Source organism: Oenanthe melanoleuca, chromosome 2, assembly GCF_029582105.1.
Source record: "Oenanthe melanoleuca isolate GR-GAL-2019-014 chromosome 2, OMel1.0, whole genome shotgun sequence".
NCBI lineage: Eukaryota > Metazoa > Chordata > Aves > Passeriformes > Muscicapidae > Oenanthe > Oenanthe melanoleuca.
In genome coordinates, this window is record NC_079335.1 from 18,750,617 (window position 1) to 18,765,796 (window position 15,180).

Consider the following 15,180-nt stretch of genomic DNA (forward strand, 5'->3'; position numbering starts at 1 on the left):
AGACACCACAACAGTTCAGTATGTAAAATCATGGGATGAGCTCTCAAATTAAACTGAAATTAAGAGGAATTCACCTCTTCATTAGCTATGTCAGTTCACATTAACAACACAGTCTATTACAAAGCAGCTGAGAAATATCTGCACCACATACACAGCTTGTCAAACCTGTTGCAGTTGGAGAGCCACTTTTACCAGCCCATCCAACTAGGATCACCCACTAAAAATTAACTTCATATGCAAAATCAAGAGAAAGTTATCAATGAAAAAGCAGTTGCGATACTATATACACCTGATAACTCCCAATGACCTAGTGATAGGAGATAACTCCATTTTTGAGTCAAAGTTATGCAATTTCCTGAAAAGCTTCATGGAGATAATAATTAGTAATGTATTATTAGAACTAATTAAAACCAATTTTTTTCAAGAAAATAAACCTTAAGTCATCCTTTCCTCCAGAAAAATACATTTGGTCTTTATTATATTTCCAAATTAATATAGTATTTACTTTTAGGAACAGAACTAATGTATCGAACCAAGATTTCAAAAACTCTCAATAGAAGCAGATTATTTATAAGAGTTTATAACCTTAAAAAATTATCAATAGAATCTCAAGATTCTTGGTCACAATAAATAGTTTTCTATGAGAATTAAATTAAAAATGCACTGAGATAGTTAGAACAAAACATCTGACAAGTACTCAATCACTGCCTAACTATAACATGGTACCAATCTCAAGACTACTTGATGTCATGTCCCAGTCTACAAATGGAAGGCTACTATTATGGAGGTCCCCCATGACTCTTGCCCTCCAGAAGGTAAAACATCCTTTATTTATTGGAAGTGAGTCTGCATAAAGTGAGACACAGCAGAACACAATACAGTGGAGAAACAAAGAGCTTCCATTCCCCAAATGCACCTCTTTTTGCATAAAGCCTTGTTTGCAGATATTGAGGAGAATTTCACATTGTCTGTAATATTCTTTATGGGGAGTTTTCATTTGCATAGTAATCAGATTAAATTTGTGAGGAAAAAGAAAAGAAAGAGATTTCAAGCCTAACAATCAAACACAATTCTTAATTTTATCATTGTTTTATAACACTAAGAAAAGATAAAGAGGTGATCCTAGAAGGGAAAAAAAAAAATGTTTAGGCCAGGCCAGAGTGTTCATAAGAGGTTAAACTACACATTGGAAAAAACAACTAACCCACCTAATATAATGTAATATAATAAATTATTTCACTTGGTAGAATGTCTTATTTGAGTGTTAATATTCTGCAGAGACAACTAATTAAAAGCAGAAATCATCAAATGAGGAGTTGGTAATTATTACTGTACTCTCTTCAGCCATTATCTCAAACTCATCACACTGACAAAACAACAGATTCTGTCCTCATCTAAAAATACAAAATTTTCTTTTATTGGAAAGATACTGTAAAAATGTATTGCACATGCATCTTGTATACAAGATAACAGTCTAGAGTGGGCTGTCAAGACCCAAAACTCCCTGCTGAATTCTTGGCCATGAGGGCACAGGGCACAGGGAGCCCCTGGCAGCTCACACTGCAGCCTTGTGCAACTCAAGAAGGAGCTTCAGAAAACCAAGCTGATTTTCCTATTGTTTTCCACCTCTGCAAACATGCAGACATGCAAGATGCTGCTTCATACATGCCTCTTATGGGCAAGGCAACCTCCCCTCTTCTCAACAATTCAGAGGAATGAGGCATTTCTCCAGGTACCAGATTAAAGGTGCCCTGCCACTGCACAGGGCAGACATCTCAAGGCTGCCAAGCAACTGGGGCATGGTGCTGAAGTCTTTGACTAGCTTCTACTAAAACCCAAAAGCCTTCCAACAAGCACAAAAACCAGGGAACTCACAATGAGAGGAATAGTCTATAGAATCTCTGTTATGCAGGGAAATCACACTGCCCTGCAGATAGCCTGACAGGGTCCCTCTGGGTGCCATGGGGGCTGGTGTGTCTGAGGAACTGTGGGGGAAGCAGGAACACACTGCCTGATGACAGATACAGATCACTTGATCATCAAAGATGCAGGGAGTGGATGCCATGGACACAAAAACATTGATTTTTTTTTTTTTTTTAAACACTTGTGGTACAACATTGAACCACAGAGAGTAAAAGATGGATGTTACCTTATACCAGTACAGACTCCCTAAAATGACAGAGAAGAACTTATCTTACAACTTGTCCTTTGTTGTCCTGGTGTTATTTTCCATGCTAGAAAGCAGGAGGGATGTCCTCCAGCACTAACACAGTATATTTTTTAGCATTCTTGCCTTGGGGATGCTATTTACCATTTAGGCTACCTGGCCTTCATGCCATGTACCCAACAAAGTAGACAAGAGCTTTACAGCAAAGAAAACCATTATAACAGGAAAAGTCACATATCTAGCTGATCTGTTTTGTATAAACATATTCTTAGAAAATACAAAAAAATTCATATTTGTCACAACAGCCATGCTATTTTGGTTTTTTGAGATGAAAAGCTTAACAAAAATGGAAACTGACCTCTTAGTGCCAAACATGATGCTGCAGGCTTGTTTCACATTTATGAACGCAGTGCTCTGCACAGGCTGCTTACATTGACCTGGATGAGAGGAAAAAGAGATATTTTTAAACCAAGAAACTCAGGACCTTGATTTTAATATACTGAACAGTAAGTGCATTAATAAATGTCATCCAGTGATACTTCAGAGAATACCTGGCAATTTTACAGAAATAAAGAATGGTCAGCAAAAGTATGCAAAGGCTAACAAACAAGATAAAAGGTTAAAAAAACCCCAAGATCATTTCCTACTAGTAGAGCTTAAATCTAACATGATTAGAGCAGTTGCTCAACAAGAGTCAGGCATAACACTATATGATAGTGCAACATCTAAAAGTGCTTGCCTTTTACAGTGAAATTCATATGCCCAAGTGAAATGCATGTGCTCTAAAGCAGTTAAACAGGTCTCCTGTAGCAGTTATGTTGAGACAGACACAGCTGGCTTCTCCACCAGTCCTTTAGCAGCAAATTACACACACCTTCTCTTAATGAACTTCTTTCCTTACAACTCTCAGTCCTACTTTCATAGGCCTCTCTCAGGTAACTCTGACTCCTTTTCTTATAGGCAGCTCCACATAGCACTGATTCCTTGTCTTACAGGCAGCTCCACACAGCTCTGACTCCTTCTTTCACTCTGTACAACTGGCTAACCCCAAGCTGTCCCTTTTCCAGCCACCTTACCCTGGCTGTCCCTTACTCATCTTCTCACCAAATCTGTCCCCTACATGACCAAATGTCCCTCACCTCCTCACAGCACAGCCAGCAGACTCTTGATCTCATGCTCTAACTCAAACTGCAAAGTTCTACCTGTAGCTGGTGGCCACTCTTTTATATTCACCAAACTGATTGGGCAGACACAGATCCTTCCACTCCTTAGTAATCAGTACAGTTGCAAGTCATTAGGAAAGATTCCCTCCTGCACTATCCTTTCAGCTTAGCCACCTACAGTCTTCCTGAATTTCCAGTCTGCACAAAGCTATACAAATTTGTATCTTAACTGTGTTTTGGTGCTCTATTCGTTGCATGACTATCTCAGTAAATTAGTAATTTTTCCAGAAAGAAAATATTATTATAAATAAGAAATTTCCTGGTTGGGGTCTACTTAATACAGACCTCAGGAATTAGCAGTAGTATTACTACAAATAAATTCCAACTTTTATATAAAAATATGAGATTACAGAATATTAGAACAATTAGGTCAGGGAAACAGCCTAGTCCAGCCTTCAGCTCAAAGCAAGTATAATTAGATCAGGTAGCTCAGGGGTGTGTCCACTTGGGTCTTGAACATGTCCACAACCTCTTCTGGAAACCAGTTCCTGTAACTCATCACCACCATGGTAAAAATATTTTTCCTAACATGTAATGACTTTTCCATACTATACCCTGTGTGCACTGCCTCTTATCCTATCTGCATACCTCCAAGAAAAATCTAGTTCCAGCTCCTCTCTACCCTTCACTCAGGTACTTGTTGACAGTACTAAGGTGGTCTCTTGCCATCTCCTCTGACCCTGAGTGGAATCAGCTCTCTCACCTTCTGCTGAATGCCATTTGCTACAGTCCCTTGGCCACCTCATTTGGTCTCCATAAGCTGACATCCTTCTTGTTGAGGGGAGTCCAAAACTGGATGCAGTGCTCCACAGTCAGTCTCACAAACACCAGGTACAAGGCAAGAATCTCCCCTGATCTGCTGGCTAAGCTTCTGCCCGTGCAGCTGAGGCAAACAGGTGACTTTCTCTGCTCTAAAGGCACACTGCTGGTTCTTGTGCAAATTGCTGCTCACTAGGCCCCTCAGATCCTTTCTGTATCACTGCCTCCCAGGCATTCTGTCCCCAGCCCACCCTTTTACACAAGGTTATTCACCCCATTGGCAAGACCTTGCACGTGCTTTTGCTGAACTTTGCAGGAGGGTTCATTCCTTCAGCCTGCCCAGGTCCCCCTCAATGGCAGCACTGCCCTCCAGCAGCTCCTTCCCCAGGCAAGTCAGTGCCTCACTCAGTGTGTGGGTCCCCAGGAGAGCCCCATGGCTCTGCAGCCCCACACAGGCCAGCAGTAGCCTCCCTTGATGTGCCCCCCAAGTCAAGGGCTCCAACGTGCAAAGGGCTTCAGCACCAGTGTGGAACATGCCCTGTGGGATGTGAGACCACCCCTGTACATCCTCCACACTACTGCAGGCAAGTTTGAGCAGAGATGCTCTGCTGTGCTAATAGCTGTGGCAAGGTTGACACTGCTGCTCCCCAGCAGCTTTGCCCTCCCAAAGCAGGATTCAGACACTCCCAGCAGAACTGAGAGCAGAGACTCAAAATGCTGCACAAACTGGGAAGACCAACCTTGATGAGAAGCCCAGGCAGTGCTCTGGATGCCCTGCACCCTCCCAGCTCCACAAATCAAGCAGCTTTTGCACCACCTGTTCACAGCACTCTGGTCCATCCTTGCCTAAGGAGCAGCTAGGTAGCACCTGGAAAGTGCAGGCATGTGCCAGCTCTTCCAGCCTGAAGCTTCTGCCACCAGGTCCATCCCAGGAGAATGCAGCAGCTCCCAGCCCTGGCTCACCTCCCTTGTGATTGTCATTGCACACACCCACTGCCCTCAGAATGCATAATATTGATGGTAATGAAGCTTTTCTGCCCTTCTCTCAAGTGTTCAGTTTAAAGCAAAAATAGCTTACAAATTCAAACCTTCTATCCTAGTTTAGTTGATTTGTTAGATGTAAATGGGATAGCTAAATGCAAACGTTTTGTCCATCAGGAAGAAGCTGTGATTGCATGACCTTGACAGACAGGAGAATTTTTGTCCACAAACTCCCTTCTAAATTTGTAAGATGCTCTGGGGGACTTCACGTCTCCATGTCAGATCAGATAAAATGACACCAGGTGAAATGTCTTGTTAATTCCAGATGAGGAAGCAGCATTTTCACAGCACTATATTCATTATGGGTTGGGGCAATGACATTTTTGTCTCAATTTACCAGCTGCTCTTAAAGCATTTTCTTTCTTGGTTTGTGTAGGGCTTTTTTGTTGTTGTTGTTGTTGTTTCAGTGTGTCTCCTTAGCTTGTACAGCTGCAAGGAGTTGAAGGGAACCTCCCCCTTCCTTTCCATGCCCTCTTGTTCCAGCACCACAGCCTTGCAGCTGGGCAACAAGCACAAGTATCATCAGCCTGAAGTACAATTTCTTTCCCATGCCATTATTCTCCCTGCCACTTACTAACACCAGTCCCTCTACATTGAGAGCAAAACAAAAGCCTGCTTCCAGTTAGTTGTCTTGACTGGGAATTTCTAAAGGCTTTAAGTAGGCCAAGTGTCCACTCCAATTGAACATCAATGGATTTGGGGCACACACATGCCCTGCATGTTCTGAGGAGTCACCCTCCAGTTCCCAATTTGTGATTGTCAGGCTAACCAGAGGCTGTGCCTACACTGGCAGATATGCAGCTCAGAGATGAAACATGGATGAGATTAAGGATTGCAACTCAGCCTCTGCCCCAGTGCATGAATTGTCTCAAGCCATTCAGGCAGCTGATTTTACAATGTGGAGCCTAATGGTGTAAATGTGCTAAGCGATCTGAGTCAGGCATTCCTTTTCTCCTAGAAATAACAAGGTTCAAGCTCCAAAATTAAATTTTCAGAAGCATTTAAGTTGTGACCAGAAGTCCAGCTGCCATATTTAAAAATGGCACAGTCGCTTATTATCCTGTGAGCATCAGTGGAACTTTGACACTGAAAATTTTAAGCCAAATTTATTCAATCATTTGATAGTCTTCTCCATTTCCACTAGAGAACATCATTCATAATCATCTTACATTAGTAGGCAGGACTGCCTTTATGTTTGCAAGAACTTTTAACTGAAGGGTTCTGATGCTTTCTGTCTCTTTTTGGTATAAATAAAAATGTTAGGGATTGACATAAGGTACTGAAGTTCTCAGGAAATAGGACAAGCTACTTGAGGGAAACCAACAGATATAAAATTGATGAGTAGCTGAAGCAGGTTCCCTTCCCTTGAAGGTGACTGGTGCAGAAGTAGGAAGAGGAAGGTGTTGGATACAGAATCCCTGAATTGTTTAGGTTGGAAAAACCCTTTAAGATCAAGTTCAACCATTAACCCAGCACTGCCACCTATCTCAGCAGAAACTTTGCTGGCCTCATCAACTTCCTTTTCCTCCAGGCACAACTATATCCTTTTTGGAAAAAAAGAAAAGACTGATATAGTAACCAAATACATTAAATGAAACACTAATTCAAGCCTTGGACTTTTTCCCTTTGCACAGAAAGTTTCTGGTTATGCACAGAAATGTTTCCCATAGCATTTCACTGGCTTATTGAGGGTAACTGTGTGTCAAGTGCTGCCTTTCAGCTGAACCTACTCTCTCTCTGGTGGAAAATACTCTTCACAGAACAAAGTTGGAGAATCACTCTAACTTTCTTGTGAACAGCCATCTTGACAGAAGGAGAAGCAAAATATCATTTATCTACTTGGAGATAAATTCTGAAAGCTATGACTTTCAAAATGATAACCTTCTTAACAGCAATACTGATTTCTAAAATGTCTTAAAGGTGCCACTAAAACTGGCACAAAATCTCAGTAAACCTTTTAATTTGTCCCAGATATATTTAAGTATCATTTACAGAGATTCACACTGACTACTTAAAACCATGCAAATCTGAGAACAATGATCAAGAATAAAAATATTTCCAGTTAAGAAACAATTGTATTATAGCAAAAAAATACAGCAAAGGATGTTCTTATAGAATTACACAATAAAATCTTTATCAAAGACATGGAGACAGCAATGGAATTCACAACCATCCAGTGTGCAGATGGCCCCAGATTAGGAGAGACCAGTTGATGCTTAAGGGACAGGGCTGCCATCCTGGGAGAGTTGGACAGGCTAGAGGCATGAGCTGACAGGGACCTCATGAAATTCAGCAAGGACAGATACAAAGTCCTGTATTTAGGAAGGAGAAACCCTTGCAGTGGCATAGGCTGGGCACTGCCTGGCTGGAAGGGCAGCAAATTGAGCATGAGTCAGCAGCATGTCCGGGCAGAGAGATGGTAAACAGCATTCCAGACTTTATTAGCAGGAACATAGCCAGCAGACAGAGGGGAGGGATCATACTGCTTTATTAAAAAGTCATCAGACCCTTCCTGAAATACTGCATCCAGTTCTGCAGCCTGCCCTTGATGCAAGAAGGACACTGATAAACTGGAGAGTTCAGGTCAGCACTGAAGCACACAGCCCAGAGAGGCTGTGCAGCCTTGCACATTGGAGTGCCTCAAACCCATCTGAATAAAGCTCTGAACAACCTGTACTAACCTCACAGCTGACCTTGCTCTGAGCAGGAGGATGGACTAGAACCCTTCAGAGGTCCCCTTCAAATTGAGTTATCTTGTGGTCCTATAAGTGTAAGTATAGAGATGGGAACACATAGAAGGGGATGCAAAATGATGGTTGAAGCTGGGATAATTAAAATATAATGCTGGCACAAACACAATGACAGGATAACAGATAGTTTTCTGCTTGAAGGAAACAGCAACTGTAGCTTCTGACACTAAATACACACAATATATTCAATGTGGTGGGGTAGCTCTATCACTCATTCCCTGTTAGACCATCCATTTCTGCCTGTGGGCAATTCAAGATAAACCCTAAATACTGTAACAGGAAAAAAATTTCTTTGCATGCTCTCTGTGGGAATGCTAAAGAAATGTATTGATTTTTAAAACAGAGAAAAATAAAAAAATAAACAGCCGTTTTCCCTGGGTATTTTACCCTCCTTCACCTTTGTGGTAGCACATAGAGCTTCCTTTCCTACAATTTCAGGATAAAGGGGCATTTCTCTACATCTTTTAGACAGTCTTAAAATCCAAGTTCCTTGGAAATCCAAAATGTGGAGGGAGGGGGCAAGACTGTTAAAAACTGCTTGTCCTTCTCTAGGCACAATTGGACCATCCATTATTTATTATTAATTAAGCAGTGGATGTGCAGAAAACAGCATGAATACAGAAAAGACCCACAGGCACTAGCCAGGATTGATCAGGTTTTCAATATTTTTCTTTATTACAAAGACATATAAAGCTTGGCAAAGTTTCTCCCACCCCTCTCTTCTTTTCAGGCTCAAATTCACTCCTGACTTCTATGATGAGGATGAGGAATAGGAGTTGTGGTCACCCCAAAATGCTTCATCTCAGCCACTCCTGCAGGGTCACAGGTCCTGCCAGAGCAGTGCCATCTTCTCCATGGGCTGCAGCCTCCTCCAGAGCTCATGCATTGCTGTGCCATAGGCTCTCCACTGCCTGCAGAGTGGGGATCTGCTCCACCGTGCTTCCCCATGGGCTGGGAGGCAACTTGCTTCCTTCTGGTCTTCTCCACAGGCTGGAAACAATCTTCTTAAAACCCAACCACCTCCTCCCCCTCTTTCTTCATCTTGGAATCTACAGAGTTGTTCCTCTCTTCTCCCCCTCACTCCTCTCTCACAGCTGCCCCACAGCTTTTTTTACCCTTAATTGTTATTACAGAGGCACCACCAAGCATCACTGATGGGCTCAGCTTTGAGCAGCAGCAGGTTCACCTTGGAAAATCTGGAACTGGCTGTGAGACATTGAGATGGCTCCTGGTGCTGTCTCAGGGAAGCCACCCCTGCAAATCCCCCATTACCAAATCCTTGCCATGTAAACCCAGCTTTCCTTCTGTCTTACAAGCCATTTGAGAAATTGTATCAGATTTCCATACATCATTTGCTAATGCTGCAGACAAAATATAACACAGTTATATAATTTACAGCAGCAGAGGGAGGACTGCATGGATCATAAGTAATTCCACATAAATAAAAATGTAGAGATAAGACAACTCCTGGGACCAAAGCTGATGAACTGCACTTTTCTGTACTCTTTTGCTCTGTTATGAAATGTAGTGGCACTGTAAGCCAATCCAGTATTTCACAAGCATTGTATTTTTTAACAGATAAACACCCTCTCTCCTCAGAATAAAATAATGTCAGTTAAATGTGATCAGCAGCAGGGAACAGAACTTTACAGACTGTAGTCTCTAGTCAACCAAACCAAAGGTAGCAACTTCTAGAGGATAAAGAAATGAAGATGAGCTTTGGCTGTAATTACCTGAACTAATTCAAGAGACTTGAGTGAGTACAACTCAGATAGATAAAAAAGAATATGTCAAGTACATGAGTTTATTAGCTATTATCATAAAAAGAGGCATAACAGGGGGTTTTTGTACCTAATTACAGATGCTAGAGACAACAGTAGTAGCTTCATTTTAGGAATACATAGATTCTGTTCTTCAAATTTTGACTTTTTAACTAATGCTATGATAATGATTTTCACTTTAGCTACAGCTCCAGTGGTAATTATTTATATCTAAATTAAAGATGTCACTTAACTACACAGAAATAGTGATTTCAATATATCAATTTCCTATTAAACAGACACTCAAAACACTTTCACTTTGTTTAGCTTGTTATTCAAAAAGAAGAAAATAAAAAGAATGACATTTATTCAATACAATGTGAAGAGTATTTGTGTTTAATCACTAGCTGGTTGAATATTACACCCCAAGATATGATAATGCAAATTTTCCTAACTCTGTTAAATAAAGCTCTTCTCAGTTCACTTACTAAGTCTCCTGTAATCAGCTGCCAAGTCTATCTATTTATTTCCATGTTATCAACACCAAAATATCACTTTCATTCATAATCACTGTGGTTGTCTCACTGCCATTAACTTAATGACATTAATGGTTTTCATTCTGTCTTTTTAATGTCACAAATACAGAAATTACAATATAAAATATTTACAGTACCTTCTTTTCTTTTCACAAATTATATAGATTCAGGTTTGCTGCCTTCTGCTCCTTTTGAAGATGAAAGCTATATCGTGAAGTTCTCAGCTAGAATCAGATCCAAGAGTGCTGCTGCCTATAGACTGTGTCACTCTCAGACCTAAATTTTGGGCCAGATCTGTTATAACTAGGAAAGAGGTTTTTTAAAACAAAGCTTACCCTTTCAGTTTGATAAATAACTAAAGTATTTCACTTCTTGGCACTATGCAGCTTTCACCCCACCAAGCACAGCTGTAGCTAAGGTGGATATATCACATATATATATAAGGCTCATGTGTGACTGTGGCCCCTAAAGGTAATTTTTCACTAATTTCTCTCAGTACCACCCTGTAAAACACTGGCTGCAGCCACAGTTCTAACTTTCCACTCCTAAAGATCAATAAACCAAGTTCCACTGTTGCAAAGTGGAAGTTACAAAATTAACTCTCACAGAAGATACTATTCTTAGAAGACACATTTATTTATTTTACAAAGTCAGCAAAAAATAGAGAGGGAAAAAAACCCAGGAATATCCCAAAACTGAAACCAGCCAAGGATATGCTCAACAAAGAACATGCTCAACTTTTTAAGGCTCTATTTGGCAGAGAGGTGGAACAAACAATAAGTGGATCACAGGAGTGTCAGGAATTTAATGAACACAGAAGAAAGATAAACAGCTAAAAGTTATCAGGACACTACCTGTTGTTTAATCTTTGTCCACAGCAGAATATGATGTATTTAAGCCATTTCTAATATATATTGGCCTAATTATAACCTGCTAAAAAGCCAGAAGGATGGAGATTGTACAACCTGAAATTCTTTGTGATTCTAAATGTTAGATATTTGTTCCCAAAACCAGAATTCTTTGCCACAATTCAGGCAAATAACAGTATTTGTTACTTTCCCAGCAGACACAGAGAACATTTCTTTACATTTTCTCACAAAAGCACTTCACATATTTGAGTGCTTTTCTCGTGTGTCCCCAGAGTTTCTTTTTTACCAAAACATCAATTTAAAATTCATTTTTTACTAGACATCATGTTTTTAGGTTTCTGATCACCCTTTTTCATATTTTAAACTGTGGATGCCCAAAACTGGAGATGGTATTCAGTGCAAACTTAGTAAAATAGGAATTATTTACTATCTTGAATATGGCAATGCTGGTTCTACATTCCATTTAGGTATTTTTCTTCTTCCTCATCAGTAGCTAACATTCGTTTGCTGCTTTTCTCCCAGGATTTTTTCCTGTGTTCCTACACTGATCATTCCCAGTCTCATATCTATAAATTCTTGGAACTCAGCAACATATCACACTTCTCAAAAAGAATTTATTAATGTAATTGCTTCAGCTAGCTTCCTATATATCTTAGTGTGGAAACCACTAAACTCACAGGAGTTAGGGTTTGACTAATAAATTAAAACAATAAAATTTCTAGTCCATCAATCATCTGTGGGGGCCAAAATATCTTTGACATTAAAGCTAGAACAGCTAGAATGCAGCATGTTTTACCACCATCACCCTGCTCACTGTCATGTAGAAGTACAGGAAATACTGCATTGCTGTTAACCTCTGCTGTCCTCAGGCCAAGAGCTGGTAAGAACAAACCAACTCAGAGAATAAAAGATCAAAATGACATTCCCATCCCTTGCATCTTCAGATAAGAAATGTCTTATCTGAATTGCACTAGAATGTAAGATGTTTCTGTATTTTCTTGACATGCCTCTTAACTCTTGCAGATTTCAATTCTCTTCCCCTGTCCTGCCCTCCCTGCGCCAAAAAAAAAAAAAAAAAAAAAAAAAAAAAAAAAAAAAAAAAAAAAAAAAAAAAAAAAAAAAAAAGTCAGATCTGGACTGCCAGAATCTCATATTCTGTGACAGCAATGTAGCCTTTGACCAGAACGACAACTAAAGAAAGGTCTTGCACAGTCCCGAGCTGCTACAAGTTTGCCAAGTCTCTGAGTAGGCACGTATGTCATACATACCTTTCTCTAGCAGCTTTATAAACATAAAAATATTTATAAACAAGGAACAGATCATAGAATCATACAATTTGTTCAGTTGGAAGAGACCCACAAGGATCATTAAGCTGAACTCCTGGACCTGCCCAGGGCACCCCAAGAGTCACCTGTGCCTGAGAGCACTGTCCAAATGCTGCTTGAACTCTGTCAGCTTTGGTGATGTGACCAGCTCCCTGGGCAGCTGTTCCAGTGCCCAACCACCCTCTGACATCATCTTTCTCTAATATCCAAACTAATCCTCCCCTGACACAACTCTAGGCCATTCCCTCAGATCCTGTCACCGCTCACCACAGATGAGCCCAAAGTCCTCAGCCATGCATGGTGACTTCCAGCCCTTTCACCAGATGTGTTCTCCTCCTCTGGCCACATTCAAGCACCTGCACATCCTTCTTCAATGGTGGGGTACAGAACTGTGCTCAGTGCTCAAGATAAGGCCACATTAACACCAAATACAGAGGGGCAATCCCCTCTTTGCCCAGCTGTTCATGCTGTGTTTGGTGCACCCCAGGTGCAGTTTGCCCTCTGGGCTGCCAGGGCTCACTGCTGACTCCCTCTGACCTGCTGCCCCAGATCCTTCCTGCAGGGCAGCTCTCCAGCCACTCCTCTCACAATTTATACTTGTGCCCAGTGTAATTGTGTCCTAGGTAAAAATCTGGCATTTGAGCATGTTAAATTTATGATTAGGAAGGTACCAGAGCAGACACCAAGAGTTAAAGCTGAGTATTAATATGATCCCTTCAAGTATAGAAAAACATCTCTCAGACCACATAGGCTGTTGAGATGAACAGCCCATAAGGCAACTCACATCAAATAGTTCATTAATAAAAATTAACATATTTAATTTGGTATTTGAAGCTATGTTCCAAGAAAATTTTGCATGGTATCTAACTTCTCCCAGCAGAAAGCTAAACATGGGAATTACAGATCTTTAATATAAACACTTCTGCCTGCTCTACAATTGAAATGAGGGTTGCTCCATTCACCAATGATGGCATTCCTATCGCTGCAAGAAGTTTATAACACCACCAGATTATAAAAAGCCTAATCAATGCAATGATGTTGAAGGAAGTGTTATTTCCATTTTAATAGTTAATAATTTGCTGTAGTTAAAAAAGAGCATGGAAAGAGCTTTGTATGTGCCTAATTTTACTAGTCAAGATTTAACAAGGAAATTGATACATTTCCAAGACTAAATACAAGAGTTGGAGAGATGTCTTTTGGCATCTATTGGTACAATACTTTACCCAATTTCTGCAGGGCAAAACATCTTTTTGCCAAGAGTACAAGATACATGGTCGAAATAAAAGGGAACAAACCCACAAACAAAAAAACACCATGAAAAAAATCCCAGCTAATTTTAACTGTTTGGAAAGTTTTGGTACCATCTCCTGGATGCAGGATAAATGAAAGGTCACTCATGAGGTCTGTAGGTCACTACTAGAAGCATGCAGAGTCCCCTCTGCAGTACATGTCATTATCTTGGTGTCCAGTAGAAACCACCAAGGGCTCTCCCCAACCAAAGATTTTTCTTTGGAATGCAAAGGACCATATCTGATGTTCAAAGCTGAACACCAACTGTTGCATGTGGTAGAGAAACAAAATACGTACTGGTACTGGAAGTGCAGTGATCTGCTGAAGACTCAGAAACTTTATTTTGTAAGAATAAAATCTCCAAGAAAGTACTGGGCAAGTGTCTTTTTTACTTGTTGAATCAAACACATGGCTTAGCAGAACATTTAACAGCCCATAATTCATAGTCCTGAGTTACACCACCTGTGAGTACTGCACTTGGCCTGTGTCATAAGAATGAAATACCTTTATTCCTCCCTTTTTTTTACTATTGTTATTCTGTTGGAGTTGGGTTTCCCAGAAGTCACTAGTGGCAAAATGAAAACAAAATAGGAAACCTAGATTACTACATGCTTAACTTCAGTGTAACTCTCAAAATCTTTGCTGGGACAGAAGAGTACATTATCAACATCGAAATGCAGATTTTCAGGAGAAAAATCCATAAGCCTTAGATTTCACCATATTTATTTCATGTTTTCCCTTGGAAAGCTCTTTCTTGCCTCAAATCCATGTAAAAGCAATTTCTCTCAAAATATTTGTAATGAATACACTAAGAGGCAGCTTAATCCAGTCTATCAAGCTACAGCTTTTGCAGGAGACATCAGTCTCAGGGTTACATTTTCTCAAGTGCTCATGAATTCCCATCAGCACACCAGCTCACACCACAGCCCCTCTGGGTTCCAGGTATGCCAAGCACAGATGGCTGCTCTGTTTGAGAGAGGGCTGCTCAGATATCAGTTAACTATAATGAAGATGAGGTCCCTGGCTGCCAAACTACCTTCAAACTTAGGATCTACAACCTTTTTTTCTAGGATGTTTTTAGGGAGACAGTACCCCAGGAGGTAAGACTATCATATCTGTTGGCCCTGACACATTGCTGGTACTCTAGAAGAGGGCTACTGGATCAACTGAAAATAGTCCTTGTGAAGGATAATGTAGGTATTACAGGATTTTGCAACCAGAATAAGCATTTTGGGTTACAATTTGGGTTTGATTACAGCTGGTTAAGAACACAGGTCAAGCTAATGATTTTGGGGTAACATCTCCTGGAGTGGGCCACATTCAACTGTTGGAATAGCTTCAAAGGACTCCACTGAGAGTACCTCCTAAAAAAGTGCAAAAATGGCACACTGGGAGCTGAGCCCAGGAAACCCCATTTGTAGAGATGCCATAGCCTTCAGCAAGCCAGAAAACCAGGCAAC

The 15,180-nt window shown here is 40.6% G+C and overlaps 1 protein-coding gene across 2 annotated transcripts in view; it reads right to left on the reverse strand.

Annotated features, from left to right (window-relative positions):
• Positions 1–15,180, reverse strand: part of OXR1 (oxidation resistance 1) — a 260,194-nt gene that overhangs the window by 224,819 nt on the left and 20,195 nt on the right. For both annotated transcript variants that reach the window (XM_056482982.1, XM_056482986.1), the window contains exon 2: positions 2,526–2,604. In XM_056482982.1, the coding sequence (XP_056338957.1) occupies positions 2,526–2,542 (17 nt within the window). In that variant the 5' untranslated portion in view covers positions 2,543–2,604. The remainder of the gene's footprint in view (positions 1–2,525; positions 2,605–15,180) is intronic.